Source organism: Macaca mulatta, chromosome 20 (genome assembly GCF_049350105.2).
Source record: "Macaca mulatta isolate MMU2019108-1 chromosome 20, T2T-MMU8v2.0, whole genome shotgun sequence".
Lineage (NCBI taxonomy): Eukaryota > Metazoa > Chordata > Mammalia > Primates > Cercopithecidae > Macaca > Macaca mulatta.
The window spans coordinates 57,351,654-57,366,499 of record NC_133425.1 but is presented as its reverse complement, the minus strand read 5'-3'; the positions used below and the strand labels follow the sequence as shown (position 1 = coordinate 57,366,499).

At 37.6% G+C, this 14,846-nt stretch overlaps 1 protein-coding gene across 2 annotated transcripts in view; it reads left to right on the top strand.

Annotated features, from left to right (window-relative positions):
* CDH8 (cadherin 8) overlaps nucleotides 1-14,846 on the top strand; it is a 385,185-nt gene that overhangs the window by 219,587 nt on the left and 150,752 nt on the right. For both annotated transcript variants that reach the window (XM_015126310.3, NM_001257905.1), the window contains 1 exon segment: nucleotides 2,962-3,215. In XM_015126310.3, the coding sequence (XP_014981796.1) occupies nucleotides 2,962-3,215 (254 nt within the window).

Genomic DNA, 14,846 nt, shown 5'->3' with positions numbered 1-14,846 from the left:
GTGGGGAAGTCAATATCCTGTGAAGGCAGCCCTCAACCAAAGGGGGAGAAAAATTGGTGGACAGTTACTATCGTTCGAAGAAACTATTCTGAGTCATATTGTTTAAGGTTGTAAAAGGATTCTCAGTGAAAACAGGCTTCAGTTGCCCACAGAGGTGACGAGTTCAGTGGCTTTTAGTCTTTCTGTATATAACTCTCCTCATGTTTGAACTCTTGCTTCCTGAAATATCTTCCCCAAATACACTGAAACTTCCCAAGTCCTTATTGAAGGCTATGCTTTCATGGAAAGTAAAAACAAAAACAAAAACAAAAACAAAAAAACAGGCAGAACATTCAGGTTCAGTTATCCTGGTTCAGTTATCCTGGCTTTCTCTAGTGCCTGAAGGACAGGGCCAAACCTGCTACCATTGCATACTCCAAACTATGGCTCAGAGGTTTGAGCATCATGGGAAATGAAGCTCATCTTTCCCTTGCTTCTGGATAGGGAGCTACCATTGAAGAAAGAAACATCTCCATAACAAGCATAAATAATGTAGGAAAATTTGAGACTGCTTTTGTTAGCAATCTCTTGCTTTTATGGTAGATGTAGAAAAATTCTGTACGACATTTTCCATTTATATTTCTCATCATAAAATCTACACTCATAAGAAATGTGTGGAACATAGTTCCTTACTTTATAGTCACAAAGCACTTGCAAGGAAAATACTCTTTGATCCTCATCCTGATTATTTTCTTCAGTACTGTTCTTCAAACCTTTGTCATGAAGTAGATCAAACTAGTTTTTAAATGGATTTGCTTGTTCTCAAATAAGATAGATGGTGGACCACACAATTGGAAGTCAATAATTTTTTTCACTTTCTTCATCAGCATCATGTAGATATGAGTGTAAGGTTACTATCTGAATCTCCATCGTGCCACACAGAGACCTATTTCCAATGGTCTTGCTCTAAAAATCGCCCCCACTGAAGAGGTCTTAACAATGGAAACCTAAAGTTTTCTGGATATTCTTTTTTATAAAAAATATTTTTAAAAATCAATTTTGAAAAAGATGTCTACATTTATTTTAACTCTCTGCTGAGCAACGCGATCTTTCTACCAAAATCTTGGTTTCAGTTTAGCATTAAGAACTACAAAACATTTAAAAAGCCATGTTTGAAATAAAGTATAGCATAATATTTGAGTCAATTATTGAATAACCCAGAGTCACATTTTCCTTGACTAATGATTCCTAATGTCATTTTTATTGTTATTATTCCCATTTTTTTTGCCGTAAAGTGCAGTTATAAACTGAAACAATTAGCCATTTGCTTTATTTTTATTTGCTGTTAGTCCTAAACTTCGAAGCATATACTATACACCTTGACACCAAGTAAAACATGTATTTTACCCTAGAGAACAGTGCAAAGGAGTTGTATTTCTACAATTTATAGGCCCTGTTTTTTGTCCAATAAAATTCTTGGGACACCAGAATGTGTCTGGGTTCATCGTCATTATGTTGAGCTGGAATTAAGCAGAACATAATTTGTTATACTTAACAATGTTTGCGAAGAATTTGAAATTGCAAAATTGTTACAGTAAAGGTGATTGGCAAATTGTGAATATGCTGATGTTGCAGGATCTATTCATGGATGCATGTGCCTAGTAATTTTAGAATAGATAGGAAAGTGAGTGCCTGCCTGGTTTACTAGAAAATATGGGGGGAAAAAAGGAGCCAAGTCCCATTAGATCAGAATTCGAATGTAAAAACCAACACAATAGTTTGAAATAAGAATATATAATTAAGCTTGTACTGGAATTCTGAAAGAGTTCACTGGTGCCAGTTTGTCTTCTAGCTTATTTTAAAAAATCTTCATTGCCTATTTAAAGTTATATTTCTTTTGAGAAATGTGTAATGCAGATGTATAATGTCTCTTTGAACAGTATACATTATACAACTTTGAATAATGTATACAGTATACAACTTTGAAGTCGATAGACTTGCATTCTTGAAATCTGAAGTATTGTGATTCACCAAAAATTGGACTATAAAGGTGCTAATGCACATGGGCTTCTGGCTTATTGAAGGTGGCTTCTTTTTACCTAGCTTTACTTACCTAGGTCATTGACCAAAGTCTCTCAGAGTTTTAGGGAATGAAGAATTAATGTCAGACACATTGTCAGTAATGGTGCAATGGGGTAATTTCAAATTGCTTATAAGTGGTTGGTGGGGGCACAGTTAGATTCAGTTATCTATTTATACTGCTCGAATAATTTCTTCTTCTAAATATAAACACAAGTACATACATATGTATTGGTGCACATATTTCTTTACATGCCCACCTGCCTCATAGCATAAATTCATAATAGAGAGCCTCTAAGAATGTCCTAAAAAATAATAAACCTTATTTTAACCACATGATCAGTAGAGTAGCAATGCTTTAAAGTGAAATCAGAAAATACTCTTTGTGGGGATTAGTGCTAAATTATGCTTTATAATGTCTCCTTGGACTAAACAATGATTATTTCTAGTTCTTTACATTTCACACTCTGTTGCAGAGATGATAAAATATTCTTCCCAGATAGAGATTGTGTTCGATGTCGCCTTATCTGCCACCAGCAGAGGCCCGATTAAGTGGCTGATTAGTATGCAGGTCATGCTGTCACTAGTAAAATTTTATTATGACTCTGAAGTGAAATTTTGATGGCACAATTCATGACTGTGAATATTTTGTGAATTCCAAGTGAAATGAGCAAAACAAAACAAAACAATAGGTTATTATATTCACTGAGCTTGTATAATAAACAGATACCAATAAATGCCCGTAAAATTTACAGGTTGAATCTGGGGGACTGGAGAGTGATCCCATTAAGGCTCACAAATGGGTTTAAATGCACATAACTTTCATCCATCAGCATTATACTCATTTGTTCTTGCTGCTGTGGTCATTAGTGAGAAGCATTTATCTTTGTCATTTCTTAACAGCCTCTGGACTTTGAGACCAAAAAATCCTATACGCTAAAGGTAGAGGCAGCCAATGTCCATATTGACCCACGTTTCAGTGGCAGGGGACCCTTTAAAGACACGGCGACAGTCAAAATCGTCGTTGAAGATGCTGATGAGCCTCCGGTCTTCTCTTCACCGACTTACCTGCTTGAAGTTCATGAAAATGCTGCTCTGAACTCCGTGATTGGGCAAGTGACTGCTCGTGACCCTGATATCACTTCCAGTCCTATAAGGTATTTGTCTTTTAAAAGGAATACTGGATACTGCAAATGACAAGCAGATCAGTGCAAAATGCCTTTGCATGTACTTTCTGTGTGGCCGCCCTTGGGACTATGCTCACATCACCAAATAATGTTGGTTAGCCCATACTCTGTGTGTGTGTGTGTGTGTATGGTGTGTGTGTGTGTGTATGGTGTGTGTACATGCCCATGTGTACCTACTAAGTGCTACACAGAGCCCAGAGCCAGGAATATCAAGATGAGTTCAGCTATTCCAGCTCTCAGAGAGCTCTATGAAAATGCAGAGTTGCAAATGTTTGCAATACATTTGGGTGGATCTTGTTATTTTTATGTTTTTGTTTGTTAGTGGGTTTTTTTGTTTGTTTGTTTGTTTAGCTTTGGGGAAGCATTGCTAGTGTATCCTCTGTCTCTTTTGACAGTTATGGTGAATTATATATTAGAATTTAGAGGCGTGAGACCACTGTGTCAATGCATTAAGAGGCTCCTATCTTATTTCTGCATTTGGTGTTTGCCTTTGAAATTATCTTTTTATCACTTCTTGGACATTTCTGATAGGTCAGCATATCTGGTTTGGTGTCTCCTAGATAAAAATCTTTCTCTGCATTTCAAAAATACCTTTTGTTTATAGTTTTTCTGCTCAAAATTTTTCCCCAGGATGAGAAATAATTCTTTATTAAAGCTTTTCTGCCTTTGCTTTAGAAATGAAGCTCAGCTTGATTTTTTTTTCTGTTGTACCGTACACACCTTTTTCTCTTTTTCCAGTCACCCAAATGACAGTACAGGTTCTCCAGCTAAATAGCTTTCTCCCGAAAGCACACTGAAAATCTATAACTTCTATGCTGGTCTCCAAGGGTGAAGTGTTTGCTAATGATGTGTTTGAATGTGAATTTCAAATATTGTCTTACGAATATTTGTTGCAAAATCAAGGAGATAGTGAGAAGTAGATGGAGGAATACAATTTTAAAGAATTGTCCAGTTAATTTCTGAGTTAGATGTCAGCTCATAGCAAACCCTTTCAATTTATAAGTCACAGATAACTAGGGCAGATATGCTTCCAATTACTTCATTTGGGGAAACCCTGGTAAAGTGAGTTATCTGTAGGTTTATTTATTCGATTTTTTAAAAAAAGTATTAAATTCCTGTTACTCACAAGGGTGCTGAGACTCTGAGGCTGAGATTAAAACCTTGCAGAACAGTCAGCACCCCAAATAAGTTGAGTTTGTACAAAAATTATTTACAGACCCAGAACAGCACTTTTTGTTTTTAAGTACAAATCATTTCTAAATTCAGAACAACAAATAAGACTGCAGCCAATAAGGATACAAAGAAGCTTTCCTGCAGAAGAGTCTAACCTCTAAGAAGATGAAACTTTACCTGGGGATTTGAGAAATGGTCCATTGGCCATTCTCGGTTCTAAAGAAATTTCACAAACTATAGACATACACAACGGCCCATATTTGGCTAAGAAAATTATATCTATTAATGGGCCAGTGTTGAATGCAATGGGAGGAATATCCAAAAATATTGACTTTGGCATGAATTTCCTGAAACTATCGTGAAATTATGCAATGGCTTTATGCTGGAATGCTGACATGAATGGGGGCAACGATATTTGTGGAGTGGATGAATCTGCCCTGTTTTTATGTTTCTCAATTTTTACCTCTGAAAGGAACTCAAAAAGGAGTCGTTGCCACATCCTTTACATCTCCAAGCAGAAGACAGCACGTGAAGGAAGTGAGTGAGATCGGTTCCACTTAGAGACTGATCAGAGAACCAGTTTTAGTGCTTGATTTGACAAGGTTTCTACTCTTGTCAGCCAGGAGCATGTAAGGGCTCCAGAGTCTGCCAAGCCAAGGATCCTTAGGGAAAATAAGGGTTCCAATATCAGCACAATAATATAAGCTCCCAACATGGAATACATGGTACCAGTGGGAGTGGACTGGCTGTGCAGAGACATGATCTCAATCATCTAGAGATGAGGCTTGAGGAACTTTTCATGCCATAATAAAAGTAGCATCTTATTGGCAGAGCTAGCTATAAATCCAGGTGCGTAGTTGTCCACATATGGCTGCACATTTTATAATCTATTCATTTTACTGATGTAAAAATGGAGATTTACTGATACTAATTCCAGTTCACAGGGAATCAAGCGAAGATTCTCATTGTAGCTGCTAGTTATTATTATTGCTATTGCTACTTTTATTACTGTTACTGGTAGGAAAGTTTGTGTAGAGGAAGCTTGAGGCTGTTTAGAAATAACTGTCCAGCTTAGAAGCATTTCATTTTCAGACAAGCTAAAGGGGATTTGAGAGTGTTTTTAACAGGAAGAGATGGACAGATAAAGCACTATTTGGTGACACAGGCCTATCTGTGCTTCTGATAGATGTCAGGCAAATGCTAGTTCCTCCGCATCTCTGGTTCTACCCAAAGAAGGGATGAATGCTGTTTCAAAGCATTTACAGCAGCCTTTGATGTGTCATTCAGAAGGGGGAGTCCACACATTTTTGATTAAACCTGGCTTGGCTCCATGGGATGAGAACTCAAGAATCACAAACCATATTTTTCAACATCTGTTCTGCATTTCTACAGTTCTCTGCCCCCACCTCCACCCCAGTTGGATCTGGAGAGCAGCTTCCCTCTCTCTATGCACAATTGGTTAATTTCAGAAGAAAATTAAATTTCCTGACTAGCCAGAGCAATGCGTAGCTCCTTATGAGTCTAGCGGACAGATTTGGAGCCATTTAACCTTTTTAGACAGAACCAGAGGACATGGATATTCAGGGAATTACTGCGTAACACACAGCTATGCATTATTTTCTCTTTAGGACTGTTCTATTGTATACACTGACAAGAATGTATCCATCTTTTAGGATAATGCTTAATTTGCTATCCAGCAAGAAGTAGGCATTTATCCCAGCATCTGCCATGCTAAAAAATGCAGTTATTTGTTGGTTGGTCAGCTTCTCATGCAGTTCAATTTCTTTTTAGAGCACGTTGTCAAGCTAGAAATAACATGTATTTTTGAATTATTATACCTAATACTATATCTCTATCTGTATGTTTATGTCTGTATATTCCTTTCGAGGGGAAAATGAACAGTGACATAGAGAAAAATCCATCATCTTACCCTCTCATTTGTAGGAACATTAATTAGTTCCTTGCTACTTTCTGCAATACCATGTCTTTCAGTAATGTAAAATAAAGGTGTGTAAATTATTGAAAAGATGACATATTTTGAACTTAGTGAGACTAAGGTTGAAATCATATCACTATTGCTTCCCAGTCGGAGAACTAGTCCCTGGAATTCTCTGAAATTCAGTTTTCTCCTCCGTATGGGATAATATCAACTTTCTTGCAGTGTTAATGAGATGATTAAGTGACCATATTAAATAAAATATGTGGTAGCTAGTAGTGTTACCAGTTAATAAAAGGCAAGCCACCATCAATTTCACATCTTAAAAGCAAATTAAAAACCTAAAACTTATTTTAGTAGAGATTCACCTAAGTGGCTGACTGTGTGCAGAATTCTGTTTTTTTTATTTGACAGTTATATGCTAAATAGTCTAATTAATATCATTTAGTCTAATTTTTTTCCCGCTTCTGCTATGGGTGTTGTTACTAGTGAGTGCTTAGTATATGTCAGGAACTGTGCTACATATACTGATTTCATTCTCTAACACCTCTATGTGGAGTCATCATGTTGCAGGAGTTTGCTCCTCAGTTCAGCTAAAGCTGGGTTCTTGTCACATAACCAGGAAAATTTAGGCACGAGGACATGTTGAAAGGTGAGTAGGAGAGGATTTTATTGGGCAAACAGAGAGAGGAAGAAGAAAAAAAAAAAAAGCAAAGCAAAACAGAGAGAGGAAGAAGAAGAAAAAAAAAGCAAAGCAAACCATTGCATAGTTTCACTATATTTTCAGGAAATTCATGCCAAAGTAAATATTTTTGGATATTCCTCCCATTGCATTCAACATCGGCCCATTAATAAATATAATTTTCTTACCCAATTGTGGGCCATTGTGTATGTCTATAGTTTGTGAAATTTCTTTAGAACCGAGAATGGCCAATGGACCATTTCTCAAATCCCCAGGTAAAGTTTCCCCACCTCACAGATTGAATCTCCGGGGTCACGACACGGGAAGTGAAGAGGCCAGGCTCCTCCCCCTGCCCGTGGCTCTGCCCTCTTCCCCCAGTGCACATATAGGCATACTCAGACACAGCCCTGGGCACTTTCCTCATCTGCACAAAAGCATCTGATGTAAACACTGGTGGGGCAGGTCGGAGATTCTCCGGGTACCTTTTATCTATTTAGGCATTTGGCTGTCTCAGTTACACCTATTTAAGAGATGTGAAACCTGAGGATTGAAGAACTAACTTGCCCAGTATCACACAAATAGTTAGACGTGGAACTGGGGTGTGCACCTGGGTCTTATGATGGTGCCTTGAAAATCCACAGTCCTTTCTTTTCCTCGTGATTTCTGTAACTCCAATTGTGCCTATGAGCTTTAGCTTTAGGATGACTAAGTAGGACCAATTATAATGGAAATAATTGACTACTCATTCTCTAAATGACCTCACTGAATATCAGGAAAGAAGAAAAATAAACCAAATCTGTGGAATTAACCAGAGTATAAATGCTGTGATCTTTGCTCATCTGCCTAGCCACCTGATATGGGTTTATTACCTTTGGCTGTGAACCAGATTGTGATGGGCAAGGTAAGGGGGAAAACAATGTTATTTTTATTTGATGAATCCGACACCATGCTAAGCTCCTATTATATATTATCTCACTTAATTCTTACAAATGACACCAAGAAATACTCAGTATGATTTCAGTTTTATAAAGAAGGAAACTTAAAAAAGGATAAGCTTCCTGTACTCGGTGATATATCACGTAGAAGCAGGACGAGAGGTTAAATACAAGTTTCTGCTTATCATTGGCCGCTATACCTATGCATGCTCTTCTAGATTATGGATTCTTGAAAGTGGAATACGATGATGACAGTCGGTGTTTACTGAGCCCATACTTTGTGACAGACACTCTGAAAAGTTGTTATATGCAGCAAATTATTTATATTTAAGGTAAGCATTCCTAGTCCAGAACAGGTATTAAAAATAAGTCAGTTCTTTCATGTAAATCTGCTATGGCTCATTTTATTTTCTCATCTCATAAACTTATTTTGAGTGTGTATTGGGTGTACCGTGGCTTTAAGATGTGATTGTTTCTAAGGAAATAACTTTCTATTGTTTCCCAAGCATTCACCTTGAATGAGGCTGCATGAGCTGCTTAAGTTAAAAGTGGAAATGATGGCCATTCAGCAGGCAGAGTAGGAGGTCAACATATAATCACTGTGGCCACAGTGCTGTGTTGTCCTAATTCCTCTCTTGAATATAAATACCCACTCAACACAGGAGCATTGCATTTTTTTTTTTCCTACTGGTATTCTGGCATTTCTATAATTCACCTGAGTTACCAGGGTGGCTGTTCATCATCAATTCTCCTGAAAACACTCTTTATATTCATGATATCCAAGGATGCTAAAGTGAAAATATTTCATACTGTAGAAAACTTGGAATTAATTTAGATAGTAGACGGTGTTTTGATTGATTCCCTCCTCAATCTTGCAGTAACTCTCATTTTTGGTGAAGAGCGTGTGTGTGTGATGTGTGTGTTTGTGTGTGTTAAGAGCGCTTAATAAGAGATCCACTATCTTATAACATTTTTAAGTGCACAGTATAGTATTATTAACAATAGGTGCAACATTGTACAGCACGTCTTTAGAACTTATTTGTTTTGCATAACTAAAACTTTATGACTGTTGATTAGCAATTCCCCATTTTCTTTTTCTCCAGTGTCTGGCAACCACAATCCTTCTCTCTGATTCTTTGGATTTGACTATTTTAGATACCTCATAAAAGTGGAATCATGTAGTATTTGTCTTTTCGTGACTGGCTTATTTCTCTTAGTAGAATGTCCTTAACATTCATTCATGTTGTTGTGTATTGCAGGATCTCCTTCTTTTTAAAGGCTGAATAGTGTTTCAATATCTCTCTATACCACATTTTCTTTATCCATTCATCAATGAATGTTTAGGTTGTTTTCCCATTTTGGCTATTGTAAATGCAGTGAACATAGGAGTGCTAATATCTTTTTAATATCTTGATTTCGATTCTTTGGGATAAGTACTCAGAAGTGAGATTTCTTAATCATATAGTGATTCTGTTTTTAAGTTTTTGAGGAACTTCCATACTGCTTTCCATAACAGCTCCACCATTTTGCATTCCTATCAATGGCGTATAATAATCTAGTATTTTTAAGTAATTAAAACTTGTTTCATTTAATTCTTGCACTGTCATGGCCAGATAAAAATTTGGTTGTCCCCAATTTGAAAACAGCACACTGTTTCAAAAAACTCACTATACCTGCTAATTCAACTAACGGTAATTAATTCATTAAGTCACATATTCAGAAACTCATTCATTCACTCATTTACATTAATTCATCTAGTCATTTATCTATATTTTAACTGACGTTTTGTCCAATTATTACATTTTGTAAAGAAATTTCTAGAAAGACATAATATATGTCTTTGTTGGCTGAATATCTCCAGAAAACCAAAGCCCTTGACAGTTATCTAACTAGTCTTTTTTTTTTTTTTTTTTTTTTTTTTTTTTTTAGCTAGAGTCTCACTCTGTCACCTAGGCTGAAGTACAGTGGCACAATCTGAGCTCACTACAACCTCCGCCTCCCGGTTCAAGAAATTCTTCTGCCTCAGCCCCCTGAGTAGCTGGGACTGCAGGCATGCACCACCATACCTGGCTAATTTTTTGCATTTTTAGTAGGGACGGGGTTTCACCATGTTGGCCAGGCTGGTCTCAAACTCTTAACCTCGTGATCCGCCCGCCTTGGCCTCCCAAAGTTCTGGAATTACAGGCGTGAACCACTGTGCCCGGTCTTATCTAACTAGTCTTTTATACATGCTATCTGAAAATGGTAAACAAAATAGAATTGTAGAGCTTTAAGGTCACATGGAGGAAAATATTTCCTAATGCATTTTGAATAGAAGTTCATAGATATCCAAGGATGCCAATAATGTTAAAGTGAAAATATCTCACCCTGTAGAGAACCTTGTAGTAATTTGAAGGGTAGATTTTGTTTATTGTTTTCTCACATTTTTATTCTCCCTTCATTTTCTGTCTCTCTCTCTCTCTCTCCTCTCTGACTATAAAGAAATTATTTGGGTAAAAAAAGGTTCCTTCTTTTCCTTAGAGGAATAATAAATAGTATGTGATGCAGGGACCTTAGAATTCTGGAACTAGCTGAACTCAGATAATATTATTTATTAAAGCAGTTAGAGCAACCAGTGGAGCAATTAGAGGCAAAAAGCTGAAAACTTGTAGATGGAATTTTTGATACTCAACGTGCATGCGAGAAAATGTTAAAATGGTTTCTTTAGGCATAATAACAAAAGCTAGAATGAAATTAAGCAGTGAGAAAGAAACAGTTGGAGTTCAGTGAAATATAATAACTGATTCATAACTAAGGGGTTTATTTCATTATGTGTGGCTCTAAATAGCATCTTCACTTGCAGTTGGCTCACAATTATATCTTCCTATAAATTTTCCATACAGAGGCTGCAAACCAATGTTTACCAAAACATTTTTTTATGATATAAAAGTGCATTTATGCCATTTAAATTTGAAAAATAGATACACAGTCTTTCTCCAAGGGCAGGGACTCCCTAATGGAGCTCTAATAATCACTTCTGGGACTAAAGATAGGGAGACCAGGTCACTTTGAATTCCAGGGTCTTTGCTATAGGACTTCACCGGTGAGTTGCACCCTCTGAGGGGAGAATGTAAGTAGCATCTTCGATTTTGGAACTTTGTGTTTTGTTCTGCACAGCATCTAAAGTATGCTGAGAACCATGCTGATGTAAAAGAGGGCACTCAGGCTCCTGTCCTGATCTGTCCTCTAAATTCCAGTGCACTGAGCAATGAAAATATCATGACGCTTTCTGCCAATAGACTGTGTTGCCTATGACTGCATAATTTTCACCTTTTTTCTTTTCTTTTTAAAATTTTACTTTAAGTTCTGGGATATATGTGCAGAACATGTAGGTTTGTTACATAGGTATACATGTGCCACGGTGGTTTGCTGCACCCATCAACCCATCATCTATGTTTTAAGCTCCGCATGCATTAGCTATATAGTGCTCTCCCTCCCCTTGCCCCCGACCCTTTGACGGGCACAGGTGTGTGATGTTGTCCTCCCTATGTCCATGTGTTCTCATTGTTCAACTCCCACTTATGAGTGAGAACATGTGGGAACTTCACCTGTTTTTCTTTCTAAAGAGCTTACTAAAGGGACAAAAGTCCATGATGTTAGTGAATACTTTGACTCCATTACACTAGGCCAGGGGTCAGCCTGTGGGCCAAATACGGCCTGCTACTTCTTTTATTTTTTTGTAAAGTCTTTTTTTTTTTGAGATGGCGTTTTGCTCTTGTTGCCCAGGCTGGAGTGCAATGGCTCGATCTCAGCTCACTACAGCCTCCACCTGCCGGGTTCAAGCGATTCTCCTGCCTCAGCTTCCCGAGTACCTGGTATTACAGGCATGGGCCACCATGCCCAGCTGATTTTGTATTTTTAGTAGAGATGGGGTTTCTCCATGTTGGTCAGGCTGACCTTGAACTCCCGACCTCAGTTGATCCGCCCGCCTTGGCCTCCAAAAGTGTAAGGATTATAGGCGTGAGCTACCACTGTGCCCGGTCTAGTAAAGTCTTATTGGACCACAGTCACCGTCATCCTTTTATGCCCTACAACTGCAGAGTTGAATTGCTGTGCTAGAAACACTATGGACTGCAAAACCTAAAATATGTTCTTTACAAAAAACTTTGTCACCCCCTACACAAGACTGATGGAGGTTTGGTTTCCATCAGTAATTTGAACAGTCAGCTCCCATATCATTCCAGGATTTTACTCTGTCTCAAAGCTCCCTGAAATAAACTTCTCAAAATAATTGAAAAAATTTTAGCAGTCAAATAACTTTTTTTGTATTAGGATCCAGCTACCTTTGATGAGAATTGTCATTCCCATCATTGCCTTAGAGCCCTTGGAATCTTAGTACTCATGGACCCATGACAGCATGTACCCATGTTGAATCTGCCAGAAAAAGCTGGCTTCCTCAGCGTAGCTTTTGAGGACATTTTCGTAACCCTGATGCAGGATGCAATGGGTACCCTGATAAATACTGTGATGCTTCGCTGCTAAGAGTGAGGAATTTGTTTCCTTCATGGTTTTATTATAAATCTGTGGGTTTTTTTCCACCTGTTCCTTTTCTTTTTCTGTCCTCAGTGATGGCTATAATACAGGGTTTGGAATTGAGTCTGTCGACCGCCTTAGCCAAACCCTAGTCTCTGCACTTTAGTCTCTTCGCGTATTCTTTGATTTCAGTAGCATTTCTCTGCCTAAATGAACGAAGTGGGAAAAACAAGAAACTGACATTGAATAGATTTGTAGTGTATACATGAAACTCAAATATGCATTCTTCTGTATGACACTAGGTTTTCAACAAAGGATATGAAAAAATATTTTATGTATCTTTGTTCATGCATATTTAGCATTTTAATGCAGTTCTTTTTGCATATATTTCATTTACACTTTGTAGCATTAACTCCCTGAATTACACATATTCTTATTCCCATTAAACAAATATGTTACAGGTTTGAAAGTACATGGAGTCTGAAATGAAAGCTGTTTGCTAGGGATTACCACCTGTGAAAGGAAAGGAGCAGGAGCATGATAGACAGACAGTGAAATGAAACTGCAGCTCAGTCCAAGCCAAACCTTGGCCCAGACTGGTGGGTTCCTTTGGAATTAGTGTTGCTCGTCAGAGGAGTCCTACATCATGCCAAAATGGTAGGACCTTTATACCTCTGTTTGCTTAGTCTTCAGATAACCTCTGGAAAGGGAATTTTCTGAAACAGAGGTGGACCCTAAGTAGTGGGTAGCGGGAGACTATCTCTTGACCACACCCTTCACATCTCTGGCACCCTTCCCTTGAAGGGCAATCTGCACAGCAGTTCTTCATGCCTATAATGCGTATGCACACTGAAACTCTGTAGTAATGAAGTAATTTTACTGAATTCACACCACCAGCTGTCTACCTCCCAAATCCACAGTGGTTACCATATTGGATAGCACAGGGCACACTTCTCAACCTACAATGTCTTCCCTTGGATAAATACATATTTGTAACACATTTTGAGATGCAAACCTCATAGTGGAGAGTTAAGCTGTCTGAAATATTATCAATGTCATATACTAGACCTGGCTATTAGTTATAAATAATAATCAAATTACATGTATTAGTAAAATATTTTAAAACTAGTGATCTAAGGTGGTAAAAATTGCACAAGAATCTTGAGAGAGAAACAAAAAAGAAAGTGCTGATCTAGGGTTTAAAACCAGCTTTTTTTCTGATTGGTGAAGCCTCTGTATTCTGTAGGGAACAAAACTTAATAATAATGCTTATATTCTGAGAGAAACAAAGATGCTTGTGTAGGCTGAGTCATGATATCTGATATTATTATACTCATAAGGCAAAATAAATCCTCTATTTTGCATCATGACAAAGGGAGATTGACATCCTTATCTGATGTTCAAATATTTATGGGAGTCATTTTAACTACACCTTTATTTTTCCTTATATTTCTACATTCTCATTTGGCATGATGTATTATACAACTTTGCTTTTGATAAAGGACAATCAGATTTGACTTAATGTTGCGGAGGAAAATGTAGTAATGCATATTTTAAGAAGACAGCACAGTAGAAATGGAGAACTTCCATTTTCATTCATTTATCAAAGGCTTATTAGCTTTACCCCATAAGTATGAAGTCTGCTTCCTGGGGGATGGGATGGGTCTAGCCAAAGTGCCTTTGAAACAGGAGATAGGGGACAAATCAAGTTTGGGATGATCTATTGAGGTTCACACCTTCATAGTAAAGGAGAATACAAATTATGAAAGTCCTTAAAAAGGGTCAAAGTCATGGAAAATACATTTAATGGCACAAAGCACAGGAAAATGTGCTTTCAAAGCACATTTCAAAGCCAAGGGTCTGAAATTGGACAGAACAAGTGTGGAAGGGGAACAGGGTGTAGACTGTGGTGAAGAGAATTGTCTATTTAATGGCAAAAGAAGACATATTTCTGGCTAACCTTTATTGGACATCAAATACATGATCTTGGGTTTTGCATTTGTTTAATTGTACAAGACCAGGTGAAACCACGTGGGTAGACATTGCGCTTAGGAATAAGTATTTTTTTAAAAAAATATTTTTGTCCCCAGAAAGAATTACATCTGGCAGAACACTGGAATGATGTGTTTATCCTATTACTATAGTGTATATAGTGTGTAAATAAGCAAGCACTTCATTTGAATATAAATGCATCTCTAGTTTTAAGGTTGAGAGACCACCAGCCTAGGCAACATGGTGAAACCCCCTATCTATAAAACATACAAAGAAATATCTGGGCATGGTGGTGCATACCTGTAATCTCAGCTACCCAGGAGGCTGAGGCAAGAGGATCACTTGATCCTGGCAGGTGAAGATGGCAGTGA